Source organism: Gobius niger, assembly GCF_951799975.1.
Source record: "Gobius niger genome assembly, chromosome: 9".
Lineage (NCBI taxonomy): Eukaryota > Metazoa > Chordata > Actinopteri > Gobiiformes > Gobiidae > Gobius > Gobius niger.
Genome location: NC_136860.1, coordinates 20,671,355 through 20,689,005, shown reverse-complemented (window position 1 = coordinate 20,689,005; position 17,651 = coordinate 20,671,355). Strand labels below are relative to the sequence as shown.

The window sequence follows — 17,651 nt, the reverse complement described above, 5'->3', positions numbered from 1 at the left end:
TCAGTTCAGCAACACTATGAGCCCAAAGGATGGGATGAGCTGAAGACCTGAACATCCTGAATGACCAGATTATGTCATCAATGGATTTCTTCTTCCCTGATGGCACAGGCATATTCCAAGATGGCAATGTCAGGATTCATTGAGCTCACATTGTGAAAGACTGGCTCAGGGAGCATTAAACGAAAAATCTCTCTACAGAATAATTTGGCTTTGATGGAAAATTTTGATGGCCATCCATCATTTTGACGGATTGAAACTCAAGCCGTAATGACAGTCCTCTCTAAAGTGCACATCACTGTGGAGCACTGCATGGTTTCACTTTGCATTTTGCACAGCAACTAAACAGCTTTTTAGTACCGCGGTGGATCTCACATCGAAGCTGAGAGCGCATGGATTTGGATAAATACTATATATATATAGGACCGCGAGAGAAGAGAGACAAGAGGCGGGGTGCGTGACGGTAAGAGCATAGGGATGCAGGCTTCAGAGACAAACACTGTCCCTTTCACCCACTGTTTCTTAAACACTACCTTAAAATTAAGAAAATGTAGATAATAAGCTCCAATTTGCATTGGTAATAGTGAAAAATGAGTCTTAATATGGACGAGCATGGGATGTGCTGGAGAAGGCTTTGCTCATTAGTCACACTCTCCCATCATCAATACAAAGTCTTCAGAAAAAAATTTAAGCAACACTAGATCTTTTGACATTAGAGAAGCTTAAGCAACTGTAAAAATCCAATTTATTTATTTAATCTTTTTTTTTTTTCCTTTTTAGGCGCAACCGGTACATCTACAGGAAAATGTTTAAATCTGGCCTGGCTCAGTGGAGACTGATTTTGATCAGGTATTAAAACGCATCATACAACACCTGAAAGTCAGACAAAAAAGAGGGTCGCACCGGTGTCAGCGATGGTCACTGCGGGACTTGTCCGCCAGATGTCTTGGTATTGTCCAGGTGATTGTACAGGGTGTAATAGGATGCAGTAAATGCAGAAAGTGTCAAGTTAAGCAAAAATTATTCAAAAGTACACGCAAACTTAAAAATGGGGATACAAAATACATGTTTCAAACAATTAACTGAATAAACAGTATTTAAAGGCACTATATCTGATTTTATTTCGAGAAATGGAACAAAATTTGTTTTGTCCTCCTTTAGTATATTGTAAACTCAAACATTTGTAGGGATAACACTGTGCATCTAATTATAAAACATTTGTATCAATTTAATGAACTTTCAGTCTATTTTCAAACATTTTTGACCCTGAAAAGTGACCTTGCAAGTTATGAAATGTGCCGATAAACTTGTCCCTATGACGAATTTGGATGCCACAAATATGTTTGGAATGAGTTTGGACCACCACAGACATATTCATGTAGTGGCTTCCTCTTTCGTCATGTGCATTTAAAAATAAATCAGGTATAGGGCCTTTAAACTGGGACAAAACTACAGGCACTTCACCTAGTTTTGACCCAGTGCACCCATTCTCCCTCTGAAGGTCACAAAAACAGCAGTGTCTGGCTGAGATCAAACAGAGTGAGGCGGGTGAGGAAGTCCTCAGGAAGTTCACTGACCACAACAATGTCCAAACTGTGTTTCTGTTGTGATCACAAAAGTGTCGGCCTTGAAACATGGTCTATTCAGGGTCCTTGTTCCTTTTGAAACACAGGAGCTTTTTCAAAAGGAGATCTAAAAAGCACTGCACCATTTTGTTGCAATGAGTGAATGAGTATATCTGTGACTCATGTAGATGTCCTTGAAAGTAACTATTTTCTTTGAACTAATGTTTTTTGAAATGCAGACGTAGCTAAACAAGCTTTTCAAAAAGCTTTAAACAAAAACAAACATCTCAAACCCCAGTCTATAATGTCTGGAACTGCATGCGTGCATCTAGGTGGTTTTATTTGTGGCAAGAAGCGAGTCGTGTCCATCTGCTCATGTGAAGGCTCTGGCTTAGCCTGCAGTAAGTTATATTTTTGTTAGTATTGGTGTATGAACATAAACATAAACTAAAACAGAACTAGTCATCTGATTTTGCTTTGTATACTGTGTTACGTATTGTTTTTTGCACCAATACATTATGCAATTTCAAATTTCTGTCTGTGCTCATGTGGGAAGCAAATCAGTAAATTAGTAAAAATACAAAAGTGTAACAATTAGGTAAAATTACAATGTTTAGTATTATCATCGTGCTTTAGGATGGTCTTTTTGAACATTGCACGTAATTCAAAGTCCTGTTTATTCAATTATTATTTCGTTTGATTGGATGGTTCCTTTGCTAATCTAGTTTCAAATAAGTGAAGGCATTTTTATGAAGTTTCCATTGAACTCTGACTCTCCAGCACATTTCACACTGGGACGACAGTAGCTCTGGTGGTAGAGCAGGTTGTACAATGAGTGGTTGGCGGTTCAGATCCCAGCTCCCGCATGTACACGCTTTCGTTGGGCAAGACACTTCCCCCACCTGGCCTCCAGTGTCTGCGTGCATTGGTGTATGAATGAGAAAAACTAGGAAAAATAGGTTTGTTTGTTTGTTGATTTTAATAATTTTGTGTTAACCAAGTTCTGTTAAAAATGTTTCCTCTTCTTTGAATAGTCCTTAGCAGTCCTCATGCAAAAACAAATGGATGAAATTTGATGAAACTGGATTAATGAACCAAATCTCCAATGTTCAAACTTTGGAAAATGAATCATGAAAGTAATTTATTAAAACAGCACCGGCGACCTCAAAAAGTTCTTTGCCAACAGACCTTGATAAACAGTCTGGAAGTTTTCTAAACGCCTTCTCGCAAAAGGCAGAGAATATAAGTAAACAGTATGTGACTGTTCCAATTAACAAGGCTACATACTAAAAGCTTTTTAAATAAAGGCAAGCCACAGAGTGCGGCAGAGCATTAAAACCACAATGGTGACAGTGTATCGCAGACCTTGGCTTTGATATGAAATCTTGTAGCCTTGCCTCTACCGCCCTCCATGTTAAAAGCTCTTTGTGGCGAGGAAATTACTTTATGAACCTTTGAAAGACGCTCAAACACTTCAACCTTCTTGTTGCTAGACCAGGAGAGAAGTGTATTTTTCCATTTTATTTTTTCATTTCACTGCCATTCGTTTGATCAGCCACGTCCCTGATTTCATTGCATAGATTGCCCTTCATCTTTTGAACTTAGTCTTGATTTTTACTTAAGGATAAATTGTGCTCTATTATTCGTATTGTGAAAGAGAATAATAATGCCTCAACATAAAAAGTGTTGATGTTAATCATTTATATTTGTGTAATTTATAAAGGTTAGTAAGAGAATATTCGCCGGCCGCGGCAAGAGCTTAAACAATTCTTAACCTCTGTTGAAACAAGAGGTCTGTTTTTCGTTTTTCCCAAGGTCTGTGTAAATCCGTTTGTCGGAATATGTTGGCATTGGCTGAATCATATTTATGAGTGTGTTTTTGTTTAGCGCTGTGTTAGCTTGGGTTCCTTTAGCGTGTACCTGGGCCGTTGACTACAGAGCTGCATGGGCAGAAATACCAAACATGTGTCGGGGCGGCCTTGAGGCTTCACAGGACTCTGACTGTGGTGCTCAGCTCAGTAAACACTGTGTCCTCCTGTGGCTCTGTGTTTGGAAAAGGAACACGGGGAAGCTGATCAAACAGCGGCTCAGAAGGCCACGGCTGCACAGAGCTGGAGCAGAGACGTTTGGGCCCTTTTTTAAAACGAAAGGGGAAACGTTGAAAATAACATGTCACTTCAGGAGAGTAAACCTCCTCTCTGGTCCCTGCTGAGCCGTGTGGTATTTGTGCATGTTCAGGGTTGACCCAATAAATCAGTCAATGCAGATCAGAGAAGTTATGCAGCAAAGAAGCTGATGGCCCATGTCAGGGGTTCCCAAACTTTTTGGGCTACAACCCCCAAAAAATGTTTGTTTGAAATAAAACCCAATATTAAAATATAGCATCCATATTTTAACATTGGGTTTTATTTAACTTTGTCTCAATCAAAAATATATCAAATTTAAAGCAGTACTACGTCACTTGTTTACATTAATAAATCCTTTCCGTAGTCCGATGGTTTGGGGGTCTTTCATGTCCCCTTGGTGTCTCTGGCCAGAAAACCACAATTGCAGCTTTGCCTGCACCGGGTCAGAGTCACCAATACACACTACTGGAATCACGAAGAAGAAGCTAACAGGCTAACGGGCAAAGCTAACTGTGGGCTAGCGCCACTTAAACAGTATATACAGCCAAGTTTGAGTAAAAAAAATGTCTCCATTGTGTAATTGGATGAACAATATCCCTCTCTCTCTTTGTCTTTTCTGTCAGTGTAGTATTTATTCTCACAGACAATTAATGAGTAAAAAACGTAACGTGCTACGACACCTGCAGTGGCGCTCATGGCCTCTAGGGGCATGAGTTACTTAGTACTGCTTTAATGTTATGAAACAAGAAAATAGTGAATATTGGTTTGAAGTCAACTCTCAATCCTCACCTCAGTGCCTTGCAGCCCTCGGTCTGCACATCTGACTTAAATCTGAAAGTTACGACTTCCTCCTCCAGTAGGTTTAGCAAGCTAGCCAACTTAACAATAAAGCTCATATTTGATCAATATCAGATCAACAAAAGAAAATAACTTACCCTGTAGTGCAAGAGCATGTCTAGTCCTACAACTGTGCTTGCATTTAAAGTAGTCCCAAGGATATTCAGGTTTCCTGAGACTGGTGCTTTAACCTCAATAGTTGTAGTGTTCCTTTTGTAGCATATTTTGCATATAACCTTTCACTCTGCAACCCATTTTACCTTGATCTGAGATTTTGCAAAGGGTCAATTAACTTCCATTTGAAAATAATATTAAATACTACTCTGATTTTTTTTATTGAGAATTCCACCTGTTAAGTGCTCACAAACACCTCAGAGTCTTTTTTCCTTGAAGCCCCCCTGGTTATATCAGAGACAGGATGGGAACCACTGGCCTAAATAATGGAAAAGTTAAATAGTCAATATCTAAGGACTAATCTAGACGTTCTCCATGAGTTTCTATAGTTGTGACTCCAAGATAGGGATAAAGTTTCAACTTTTATTTTTTTTATTTTTTTATGGGGCACTAACTTCACCTAATAGGCCTATGGAAGTAAAGTAATCACTTACATAATTTATTAATTGCATTTAGAGCCTAGAGCAGAGGTGGGCAAACTGCGGCCTGAGGGCCGGAGCTGGCCCCCAAGCAATTTTATCCGGCCCTCAACACTCTTTCCATAATTTCTATAATTTATTGACATTTTCCTTGCCGCATTGCGTGGCGGTGAATCAGAGGCAGCAAGAACATTGTCCGCCAGAGTGGGCTCAAATGGATCTATTTTTTTAACGTTTAAATTGTATTTATTTTTTTCATTTAAAAGTGACATCTGTGCAGGCCCTCAGTTGTGCTTCAATTGTCTTTGAAGATTCAAAAGTGACATTAAAATATACACAACAAAGCTGCTGAGTGTGAATGAATAACAGCAGAGAGAAGACCGTCTTATGATATCTGCCCCTTTGTTACTTCAGCAACAAAGTCTGTCATTTGACTTTTTGCAATATTTACAATTAAGCAAGTTCCTGATATAATTTTGCATATTTTGCCATGGGACAAAGTTGAGCATAATTAAGTACTATTAATAGTTAGTGCGGCCCTCTTGGTTACTCATGTGGCCCCTTGTAAATCAATTGGCCCCCCTCCCTGGTCTAGAGCTACGGTCCCGTTAGTGGCCATCTCAGTGGCCTGACCTCAATATCACTGAACCACTGTGGAGAGAGCTCAAACGTGCAGCTCATGCAAAAGAGCCCAGGAATTTACAGGTACTGTAACAGGTACAGACTTTTTGGCGAGAAGAATGGGCCACTTTACCATCAGAAAAAATAAAGAACCTCATCCACAACTACTGCGAAGGGGGCAATACACCAAAAAACTGGGGTATGTAAACTTTTGATCAGGGTCATTTTGGTACTTTATTTTTCATTATGATTTAAAAGCAAACTCAGTTGTTTGGCCATGAATGGCTTCACACAACTATGAGTGAAAAAAAACTTTTTGCGTTTTCTTTCATATTCTTAAATTCTAAAATTGTGCCAGGATGTGTAAACGTTTTGAGCACTACCGTATATAGGCTATCTTAGATAGTCCAGTAAAGTGAAAATCGTCAAAACCGCTCTACTTCTGCTGCCCAGAATACATACTGCATATCTGCTGATGGTATGCACAGGGACCTGTATCAGCGGTAAAAGTGTGGCTGCTTCTAGATTTACTGACATCATAGATTCTGACTCGCATCTAGTAGATCAGAGGGAGGATTAGCTGAACAAAGTGGCGCAGATGTGGGTGTGTGTGCAAGTCCCTGAGGTTATAAGTTAAGTGATAATGCCTCCCCCTGGTGAGCGTTTATTAAACTGCAGACCTTCTGTGAAACCATTTGCTCCTGTGTGACGTGAGATCCATCTGGACAATGTCAAAGACAAAGGACCACAGGGAGGGAATGACTTTGAGACAAAACAGTTTAGGATTTAACACTTAGTTTGCCATGGTTTAGATTACATCAACAAAGTGGAAAGTGATGGCAGTTCAAATGAAAAGGAAGCCTCCAGCCCCTCCATGGGGACCCCAAGGTCTTCTCAGGCCATTCAAATGATACATTCCCTCCAAAAAAGTCTTATCTAATCCCTGGGGACTCTTTCCTGTGGGAAGTGCCCGGAACACCTCCTGAACAAGGGAGCCTGAAGACATCCACAACAGATGTCCAGCCATTTCAGCTGGAGCATCGGATCTACTATGAGCTCCACGCCGGTAAGAGAGAACTTACTATGTAGGAAACTATTTTTGACTGTTTGTGTAATCATCAACATAGCCTTGAATGTTCTGCAGCATGCTTTTTGTGTCTATAATTACCTCTTCAAAAAACCACACATTTAAAAAAAAAATGTTTTTATTGGTTTTGACACAGGGTCAACACTACACCTTATCCTTCATTAGCATCTCTGTAGGTTGCGTGCCTTCACTGGAGATCTGCAGGAAAGGCGTGCTAATCTCGCTGGACTGCATGTCGCTGGCCACTCGAAGCAGGCAGCTGAGAACCATGTCTTTGGCCACTCCTGCCTCCAGGTTCCCCTCTCTACTTAGCTGTTGGGTGATCTGATCGAGGCTGGTCAACACCAGCTCTGAACCCAACAGGGGACACATCGTGCCCAAATGTGCATCCTCCTTTGCCATGTTCTCCATCATGTACTGCTGGTAGAGGTCTTGAACCTTCTGTTCTAGGTAGTGGTTCAGGAGGGAGTTGGAGAAAGGACCTTCACGGCCTTGCAGAAAGAAACTACGATCCCGTCCGCTGCCTTGTCTCCACTGATTTGATCCTCTCTTTGTCGGAAAGCAATGTCCGCCTTGATTTGAGTTTTCCGTGGAAGATTCTTCTAAAGGTGGTAAGACGTCACATGATTGCAGAAAAGGGCCTGCTGGTTTGTGTTTGTTGGGGCACAACTCTCCAACGTTGGCAGACAGAGGTAGAACCTGGTCCCCACCGATATGGAGGTCGCTGTAGTTTTGACAAAAACTCTGGCAGAAGGAAGGGACGAGGAAGGGGCCTTCGCTGGCTGACAGGCTCTGAGCTGGGATCTCGATTTCAGAGGAGATGTGTCTGTCTGGCCAGGCCCGCTCCAGATCGAGGGGCGACTGTGAGGAGACGTGCTGGTGCCGCGAATCTTTGGGCTTTAAAGGGTTTGGCCTCGAGGTCGATCTTTGATCAATGAAGAAAGTCTGTCTGAAACAAGAGATGGAAAACTTCAAATCTGTGCTGATTTTACTTTAAAATGAATGTTCTGCAGTGGAAGTAAAGTACATTTAATTTAATTTTTATTTCTTATTCTTATTTCTTATTATTTTTTATTGCATGAGAAGGATTAAAAGCATATATTTTATTCCAACTATCGAAATAAATATAGATTTTTAATCTTCGGGGCAGTTTTTTTGTTGTTGTAAAACCTGAATTGGAGAGTCACAGATATTTACAAACCCAAGACAATAACCTGTATTTCCTTCATCTTTTATAGCAGTAGCAATTCTCCTTCAAGTTTTTTTGTGTTTTGTTTTTTTGTTTTTGCAAAAAGTTGTGAACAGGTCTGTGTTGTTTTAACACAATTTTACTCATCCTCTCAGTAAGTTATGATTCCCGAACCTGTTGTTTCCACTACCCTAGTTTTGGCCCCTTAAACTGATAACCATGAAACAAACATGATGAAATATTTTCAATTCTAAAACCCAGTCCAAATGATGTAGTAAAACAAAATAAAATAACATTACTTGAAAAACATTTTGATTTAGTACCAAAGTTTCGAGGACTTGCCAATACTCACATATAAGAATCATTAAAACATCAGTAACTCATTTAAAAGTCGTACCTGTGTCTGTAGGCGTCTGGTAGATCCACTGCACTGGGAGCCCTGTGCCCCACTGACACAGGGCACGCCGGTTCCTCCACATAGATCATACACAGCAGTCTGCCTTCACACAACATCACTAAAGATGAGACAAGTATGGTGATATCTATACATGAGCATAAAATGCTCAGTCTTCAAACAACAACTTTTTTCTCTGAGCTATAACAGAATTTCACCAAGTCTTTATCACGAATAAAAAGGAAGTGAGAAGTTGTATTTTAGTTTTTCTTCCTTTTTTGTGAGGGCATCATTTGCAGGTGTGTTTGAGCTAAGGGTTAAAAACGTATTAAAACACTCATCTCCAGAAATGAAGACTATTCATTAAGCAGTGTTACAGCGTGTTTGTTTGGTGAAGGGCAGTACATCATCTATCATGTTAATGCTCAGTAATAGATGCCTTTGACACATTAAGCAGCAGACTAAAGACTAAAGTGCCATGTGGCTGTAAGTGACTGTCTGTAAAACGAAACCACTCAGTTGTGTTTATCAGTGAAGGAAACAGGTGAGTTTCGGGTTACACAGAAGCAAAAAAGAGATGGTTTTATTCAATTTTTTTTTTTTTTTTACCATATCAGTTCTTCAATCTTTCAAGTGATAGAAAAAAAACAATCATCAAATTAACGGCGAGAAGTAAATTTTTTCTTTTTTTTCTTTTTACTTCTCATCATTAATTGAATAATTATGGTACTGCTAATTGTTAAGTAAAGGGGAAGTTATATACTCATACAACTTCAGCCTTTCCCCCTTGTTGCCATTCATTTGGTTACACACGGTCATTAATAAACAGATGCAGGAGAGAAACACTTAACAACTTCATCTCACTTCTCTTTTGATTTCCTCTTTCAACTGAGGTGAAAGTGTTGAAACTTTCCATGTTCAATATTTATGACTGAGATTGCTGGGGAGATGAAAACCTCCTTGTGTGTGTGTGTGTGTGTGTGTGTGTGTGTGCATGTCAATGCGGGTGTGTCAATGCGTACGTGTGCCTGACTTCAGTTGACTCCTTCATTCTGTCTTCTTCCTCTTAGAGAAGACTAGCAATGAAAGCGCATGAAACATGAGAGGAGCTGCTTCATTATTAACCAGACTGGAGACACACGTTAGGCACAGATGTACCCTTTTCCCACTTTATAAAGAGCAGGCCACAAGCACAGGGTGAAATACAGCCCCCAGTGTAACATTACGATTTAATTTCCAACATAGTTCAAATTAAATTAAACTAGGGCTGCACAACATATCGCCAAACTACAGTATCGTTCTATCAATCGCGATATTAGGTGAGGCAATGTCCATATCACAAGATTACTGAGGTCCTCCATCCAACTGAGATTTTTAATAGACTTTTTTCTAATACAAACCTAAAACAAAATGCATGGCAACTTAAAGATGTGCAAAAGTTTGATTTTAGTCATGACACTCCTATTTTCTATATTCAACCTTGCATTTGACCTGATTTAATGTTGCTTTAGTTGTTTAGTCTGCTTATGAGTTTTGTGTAAATTTAAAGGAACACATTGAAATAGTTTTGTAAAACATCATAATATTCAAGACATTGCAATTGCCCAATCCTTAATTAAGTGCACATCATTCATCTCTAACTCAGGCTAAGTATCCATTTACATGACACAATTCTGGACTGGGCGGGCGTCATTTTCGATTTACGGTAGTTGTTTAGTGGGATGCAGCATGTATGAGTCAGGATGACAGAAAGGATACAGGACTAGGCCTCTCTCTACTAACAAGCAGTGGCAGGGCATGGTGTAGAGTTACAAGCTGTTACCCGGCAACATCCAATAACACTGAAGACATGGCCAGATCAGGTTCGAGTGGATACTGTGCCTCAACATAGGAACAGCTTCAGGACCCTGGACAGAGGAGGGTTAAAGTTAGTTTTAGGCTGTTTTAGTTCTCCCAAAGAGAAAGCTATGGATGTAGGCCCGGGACACTTTCAGGATTTTATGGAGCAGCGCGTGTTGATAAAAGAGTAAGAGGGATGTTCAGGAAGATCAACCAAGTGTTTCGGCCCAACCATCACGCTCACAGGAGCCGCAATGCTCGAGGCGGGGGTGTACGCTCAGAGCGGGACTATCACAGCGCCTGCACTGTCAGGTTGGTGCGCAGTACGTCCATGCTGGTGGTGGGGGAGAGGACTCAAACTGCAGGGTCCACCTTGAAGAGGAGCAAAAGCACAGTGAGCGTCGAGTCCACCTTGTACGTGTACCAGAGACAGGAGGACAGCATCTGGCTCTACTCCCAGAATCAGAACTGTCTGGAGTATCTGGAGGCTCTGGTGGCCCTGAGAAGACAATACATTCAAAGTGTGACAGGCCTTAAGTCTCAGGATGCAAAGGACAAGGCGACAGTCTCCAACAAGAAAAGGTCTGCACCCCCACCTCCGAAAAAGGAAGAGCAGGTAAGTGAGTGATATAAAAGTTTTTAAAAAAATCACATCCTATGAAGACACTTTGTGACCACAGAGAGCCCGAACCAAGCCCTCTGCCCCCCCAGTGCCCACTGAGGAGGACACGCTGCAGTTCTTTGACGCTGTTATTGCCAGCTGCGATGACGAGCCTCAGCAAAAACCATACCAGGACGATGGACATGCAGATGTGGACTTTGTTGGTACAAATCATTTATTTAGCCTTTATTGATTCAGGAAAGTCAGAGAGTAAAAATATACTCAACACAATAATATTGCTTATAGTTACTGACCACCTTGTTGTCCAACATTTAGACATTAAAATGCCATTGCCTCAATCCATTGTTGGTACAGGTATTCATTTAATTCGAGATCATTTCATTTATTTTCGTAATGCTTTTAAGTTGTGAGTGTTTTTCTAGTTCACACGTGGTTTACAGAGTTTGGAGATAGTAAATCATTTTTACTTGGTGTGAAAAATTTCAAATAGAGTTCTAATGGGACAATGTGGTGGTGACCGTATTGTAAATCAGTATGGAATTATTTGAGGGAAAGGACAACATTAATAAGCAGGTATTATTTGCCACATAGCCATGAATTTACTTGAATTTACTTTAACTTCTACTTGATTCATACAGATAATTGTGGTTGATTTTTCAATGACAATGAAGTTCTAGTATATCAGAAAAAATAGCCAATCAATATATGTTTAGAATATTTACATGTGTTGTGTCACAGACTTGCTTATATTTATTTCATCAACGCAAACTAAAAACTTATGGCAATATTTTTGGTGGTGTAAATGCATGATTACATTTTAATTAATACCGTACTATTTCACAGTGGCATCCAGCTCAGCAGAACACGACCTTCACTCAAATTGGATGCTGCGTATGCCTCGGGTGACAGGGGACAGTAAGCAAACTGAAGCAGCTTCATCCTGTGCCAACAAGAAAAGTGTCTTAAAGAAAAAGAGCTCAAGCGGGTCGACGAGCAGCAGGCTGCGGCTGCAGAGGAACCCCATCCACCTGCCCAAAGTGGTGGAGAGCGCATTTCAGACCATGAGGCTCAAGCCCCGGCTGAAGAAGCTGTGACGCCCCATGGACATTAGAAATCCTCCTCTGCCACAAAGTTATCGTTTAAGTATACTGAATAAATGTTTTTTTTTAACGTTTCATAAACTCTTCTTGTCTTATTGGAACATTTGCTAGTATTGAATACCTGCCAGTCTCAACTTATTTTCACGAGGAATTCTTTCATATAAAAAAAAAAAAGAATACACAAAATCTTACAATGTTCAGACGCTCATATTTGAAATTACTCCGACATCTACTTTGAAAGGATTTTTTCTTCAAGTGTTTTGCATTCAATTCAATAAGTAGTGGTTAATACAGAGTTAGTTCATTTTTTGTGGCAGGTTACACGTACAGTAGGCTATAACTAAGGAATTCAACAATGGCTTTCTTAGTGACTACGGCTCCACTTAATGGGTTAAGATACAATTAATGCAAGCATCAAGGCTGAATTGTTTGAATAGTTTCGAATTATGTTTCTGATGAAAGACCTATTCAGAAAGTATTCAAACTATGGGACAGATAAAGTGATCCTCAACAGTTTCCCCTGAGCTCTATGCTATTGTCCCAAACCTCAACTACCAAAACACTTAAAAATGAAGGGTTAGATTTAGCTTGGTTTTTTGGTAGATTTTTTAATAGTCAAACTAACTTTATGTTTATGAAATACACTCTTTTACTGCATTCCTTCCATGAGCAGACAGACTTGTACAAAATATCTCTTTTATTCAATGTTGTATACATTATAAAACAACATAATCATTTCTTTTCTGTTTTGACCTTGGGGCTAAAAAAGGACGACATAGACTTCATGCCGCTCTTGTCCACTTTCGCCAAAGTTTTCTGAGCAGACGTCATCTTCTTCGGTGGCTGTGAAGCAGAGGACAATAAGTATGATACCCAATGGCCTTGCATAAAAACAACGCGTTATAAAACCTACACTCCTCTGGACAAACCGTTTACTCACAAGAACTACATGGACAAGACCCAAGGTTGTTCAACAAAGGCAAATAATGACCACGTCTAAACAAACTATAATTGAAATCCTTTCATTTTCTCAGGCAGACTTAATCAATAATTCACTCACTTTCCGCGCAAAGTCTGCACTGTTGAATTTGGTGTAGTCCTCTTCGGCCTCCACGGGTTTCTCAGACAGTTTCCTCTTCTGTCGAACGGGGAAGTGAGAAAGGCTAAGCACGTTTTCTAAAGAAATACAGTGTTCCCTCTGAGGCTAAACTACAATAATTGAGCATTGTAAGTGGAGGACTACATGAAACGTGAACTATGGTTTTCATTCGACAAAGAAAGGTACATAAAAATACAAGTGCATGACGACGTACCTTTGATGGTGGCTCAGACTCTTTAGGGCTTGTGAGTTCTGGCAACCTGGAAATTGTGTTGATGATCAGTATTTTATTTTTACAACCAATTTTAGAGGATTTGTTCTCGGAGCTTACTTTAAGTGTTTGCGGAGTGCGTTGCTCAAATCTTCACTGAGGTACTCCGAGATCAGGCCATGGGCATAGTGCAAATAGTCCTCTGTGGACGGTAAAGACACAGTTTGAGTATCACACTAACAAGCGCTCCATCACTGCCATCTACTGTTTAATAATGCAACTACAAAGATATTAAAATGGAGTTACGACCAGCCCGCCTCTGACTGTACTGCACCGCCTTTGAGACCTGTGTACCTCTCTCTCCGAGTAATGGCCCACGTTTTCTATGTTGCCAATTGTATAAAGTTCGAAGCATATTAACCCCTGAACCAACCCAAATCTAAAAGCTTCTCGGCCGCGTTTTTGTCACATTTTCTCAGCGTTTCCAGAATGTTTTTGTGTCACTTTTTTGTTGTGTTCTTGTCCCTTTTTGACATTTTCCCTCATCTTTTGTTTGCTTTTAATGCTACTTTTTTGTCATGTTTTCGAAACTCTTTTGTCTCTTTTTTGCTCCATTTTTCATCACTTTCTTGTTGCGTTTTTGCTGCATTTTCATCGTTTTCGTCGCAACTACAGTGCTTTTTTTAAGCTTTTAGATTTGGTCAAAGCCAAACTGGAGAAATTGTGCTCGGTTCAGCCCTCGCCTTAACCGAGCACACTTTATCCGGTTTACAGCTTTACCCAAATCTAAAAAAAACTGATTGTGACTTCTTTGTCTGGTTTTCGTAGGTTTTTTTATTGTGCTATTTTCACTCTTGTTTTTGATGCTGTTCTGACGCTTTTTGTGTCATGTTCTCATTTTTGATTTTAGATTTGAGTAAAGGCAAACTGGAGAAAATGTGCTCAATTCAAATGGGGTTAAGAGGTTAAGAGACGGACAGCCCTAACAATCAAAGTAAAGAGTATTTTGTGACCTACTGTTATTACTTTTCTGACCGCCCCCAATGTTCCACAGCCTATTCAAATTCTGCCTACCTTTTGAGGTGGTCGCCCGAACTACATAGCAAAAGGATATTATTCCTAGCACGACACACAGTACCTTCATGGCCGTCCGAATCAGTTTTCACTCGAATATACGTTGTTGACTTTACTCCCTCTCCGACTGAAATGTTCTTTTTCTTCAGAGCCGCGACTGTTCTGTCAACCTGAAGGAAACACAAATATTCATGTCCCACTTTGTCCACTACAGTGAACACTTTGCCAAAGCCAAAAACATACCTTTTTCTTCAACCAGACTAAAGTTCGTTCTTGACTGTAGCGATAATATTTCAGACTTCCCACCTCTACAAAGGGTAAAAGTTAAAGTCAACTTGCAAATACTACATCATGATTTTGCCTTGTTCGCTGTCATCACCTTTTTCTTCTGCAACATGGTGCAGTGAACAGGAGCAGCTCAGCAGTGAGGAACAAGCTGGGAAATTCTCGTCCACTAAAAGCTGATCCAACGGTTGGAACTTCTCCTGTGTTGTTGTTTTGACTGTTATGTTCTAATTCACAGATTCATTCTTGATCCATCTTGTACCCATTGCAGTGTCTTACCTCTTTGCCCGCATGAATCAAATACGGCAGCAGAAGGAAGATGGGATCCAGTGGTGTGATGAAGAGGAGTCGTCCATCTGCCAGATGCACAATGTGGACATTTAGTGATTGTGCTGCTTTTTATTCAGCACCGATTCTCTTAAAGACAAACCTTGTTGTACGGTTTGACCTATAAACCAGCTGTGACATTCTTCTTCAAATGCTTTCACTTCATACAACTGTGTATCACTGCCCAGCAAATAAAGAGATGCTGCATCTGTCATTTAAAAAAACAGGAACAATTACTTTCACAACGTAAGTCTTCTTTATTTCTGAAAAATGACAATGTTTCATTTCACTGTGGATTTTCTAGAACAATATTCACTCCAGTTTTACTATCTTTCTATCTGAAGCATTTTCCAGTTGCATTGGCCACATAAATCTGACAAACCGGCTGCGTCAATGATTCTACCAACCGATTTCTCTAGAGATACAAAAACAGAATTGCATTTGATAAGTTGTCCCTGCTTTGACATTTTGTTTCATAATGTAGGCCTATTATTGTCCTAGGGCACAGGTCAGCATATGACTACAATAATGTATAAAAGGGCCAAATAGAATCCCCAGATCTATGTAAGGAACTCTCCTTCTTCCTCTCTCACCTACAATTTAGAACATAAGAATGTCAACATTTCTCCCTCAAGCTTTCTTCATAAAATTGCAACTTAATTCATCATTTTCTTCATGACCAACAAACTAATCATATATAGCCATAGTGCCATACCTATATACAGTCATAATTATTCAATCAAATCAAAATTTAACCTGCAAAGCATTAAGTAATATATATATAAATATAAAATTCACTTGTTGCTTTGCAGTATAGAAACGACACATATGCATAGTACTGAAATGAAGTGGATAACGCCTGAAGCTACTCTTTGTTAGTTTATTGTTTAGTGGAGCACGCATTTCCAAACCTGTGCGTGGATTCTTGAATTTCACAAAAGATGGCTCTGCATCATGCTTCTTTCTGTCCAAGGCAGAGTCTGCAAAAAGCACTCAAAAGTTTACTGACTTTTACACACCAGTGGTAATGTCATATAAATATAATAGAATCCCATGATGCAATGTATTGTACTTTATAAGAGCATGAATAAAAGAAAACAAATAGCTACAATGTAGTTACACGCATACGATCCACGTTATGCAGCACGATAGCATCGTTAGCTTTATAGCTTTATAACTCTTACCTGCTGCCATGACAACCCAGCTGTCAGTCGGAGCACTGGGCGTCCGCTTCTTTTTAGTAGCCATACTTTATCTATTGTAACAAAGGTGCATAAGTAGTGCTTTTAGCTTGAGTCAGCGCGTGTTACCAACAACTACTCAGGCACTAGCATAACACGGAAGGCGCGTGTGACTGGCTACTCCCACGTCACGTGGTGCAGAAAAGGCGCCTCTTCTCACTGCACTCAACACACGCTCTGCTCTCGAGATCAAGCTCCAAATGCTGAGGCGATGTCACTGTCAGAGTTTTGCGCAAAACATCAAATTGGTAAGTGTTCTCGGGGACCGTTGTTAGTTGAGACTAATGTTGTAAACGTAATCAGTAGAAGGTTTTCATTTTCTAGCCTCCCCCTCGGCTCAAGAGTTGCATTGGGCTTCTTCTGCTGACATGACTCCGCTGTAGTTCACAAGATCGTCCACTAGAGGGCGACCAACCACCATGATATTATCTCCATTATCTCGAGCTCGTTGAGCTCACGAGTGGAAGGTGTGCTTTTAGGCACCTTACTAAATAGTGTCTTATCTTATATGGTGGTGATGAAATAAAACTCTTCAAGCGCCCTTATTAGCTGCCAATAGAATTTGTTTTCGTGACTAGTTATCCTTTGGCACCATGTTTAGAGCAGTTGGGGGTCCATCTGTCCTCTCTCTCTCTCTCTCTCTCTCTCTCTCTCTCTCTCTCTCTCTCTCTCTCTCTCTCTCTCTCTCTCTCTCTCTCTCTCTCTCTCTCTCTCTCTCTCTCTCTCTCTCTCTCTCTCTCTCAGGATATGACATTGTGTGTCCCAGTTGGTCTGCTATGACTCACTTGTTTTTATTTCCTATCACGGTGTTTGTGATGGTGAAAGATACTCTGCTGGGCACGATAAGCTAAAATTCAGTCACGTTTCATCATGTCTTTCAAGACATGAAAGCTCTTTAATGAATACAAAGTTCAGAGGAAAGAATCAACAATTTGTGATCTTGCCTGTTTTAATTTGCCTAAATGTGAAAATCACTTATTGATTTGACAACCAGATTCTTCATAGAGCAAATTTTAAGTTCAGTTAGTGTCCTCAAGCACCTGCGCGATTAACTAACAAAATACTGTATAATGATTTGCACTACTTGGTGTACTTGTATGTGACCGTATGTGAAGTAGGGTTGTCAAAAAATAAAATAAAATGAATACACTGATACTTTTCAATACTTCAACTAGTATCTAGAATACTTAAAAAGCAACAGTGCTTTGTATTTTCTTGATAGACCTTTTGTAAATAGTTTTTGTAGACCTTTTATAGACAGGACATGGTAAAATCAACGTTTTAGTTAGTATCATAACTAAGATAAAGCATGACGTGACAAAGTTGCTGAAATCGGGATGTTGCATACATTTTCAAATTGTAATTTTCTATCTTTAATGAAACTGATTTATGTTGTTGAAGTGAGTGGCAAAGGAAGCACGGGTGAGATGTCTGTTGAATGACT

At 40.0% G+C, this 17,651-nt stretch overlaps 3 protein-coding genes across 3 annotated transcripts; 1 reads left to right on the top strand and 2 right to left on the bottom strand.

Annotated features, from left to right (window-relative positions):
• Positions 1-6,970: 6,970 nt before the first annotated feature.
• On the bottom strand, positions 6,971-10,356 carry LOC306967571 (TLR adapter interacting with SLC15A4 on the lysosome; the record flags this gene model as incomplete). Its single annotated transcript, XM_079562653.1, has 3 exons — positions 10,232-10,356; positions 8,413-8,530; positions 6,971-7,775 (listed from the first exon to the last, which is right to left on the bottom strand). Exons 1-3 carry the CDS (start codon positions 10,296-10,298, stop codon positions 6,971-6,973), a joined length of 990 nt encoding a protein of 329 aa, XP_079418779.1. The 5' UTR covers positions 10,299-10,356.
• An 86-nt stretch (positions 10,357-10,442) lies between these two features.
• Positions 10,443-12,045, top strand: c9h13orf42 (chromosome 9 C13orf42 homolog). Its single transcript, XM_079562622.1, has 3 exons — positions 10,443-10,864; positions 10,929-11,073; positions 11,714-12,045. The coding sequence occupies exons 1-3, from the start codon at positions 10,445-10,447 to the stop codon at positions 11,962-11,964; spliced, it is 816 nt and encodes a 271-aa protein (XP_079418748.1). The 5' UTR covers positions 10,443-10,444; the 3' UTR covers positions 11,965-12,045.
• Positions 12,046-12,625: 580 nt separating this feature from the next.
• On the bottom strand, positions 12,626-16,540 carry rnaseh2b (ribonuclease H2, subunit B). The gene is made up of 11 exons (XM_079562474.1): positions 16,151-16,540; positions 15,878-15,946; positions 15,070-15,174; positions 14,919-14,995; positions 14,734-14,839; positions 14,598-14,662; positions 14,419-14,524; positions 13,401-13,482; positions 13,284-13,329; positions 13,031-13,108; positions 12,626-12,813 (listed from the first exon to the last, which is right to left on the bottom strand). The coding sequence occupies exons 1-11, from the start codon at positions 16,212-16,214 to the stop codon at positions 12,703-12,705; spliced, it is 909 nt and encodes a 302-aa protein (XP_079418600.1). The 5' UTR covers positions 16,215-16,540; the 3' UTR covers positions 12,626-12,702.
• Positions 16,541-17,651: the final 1,111 nt, after the last annotated feature.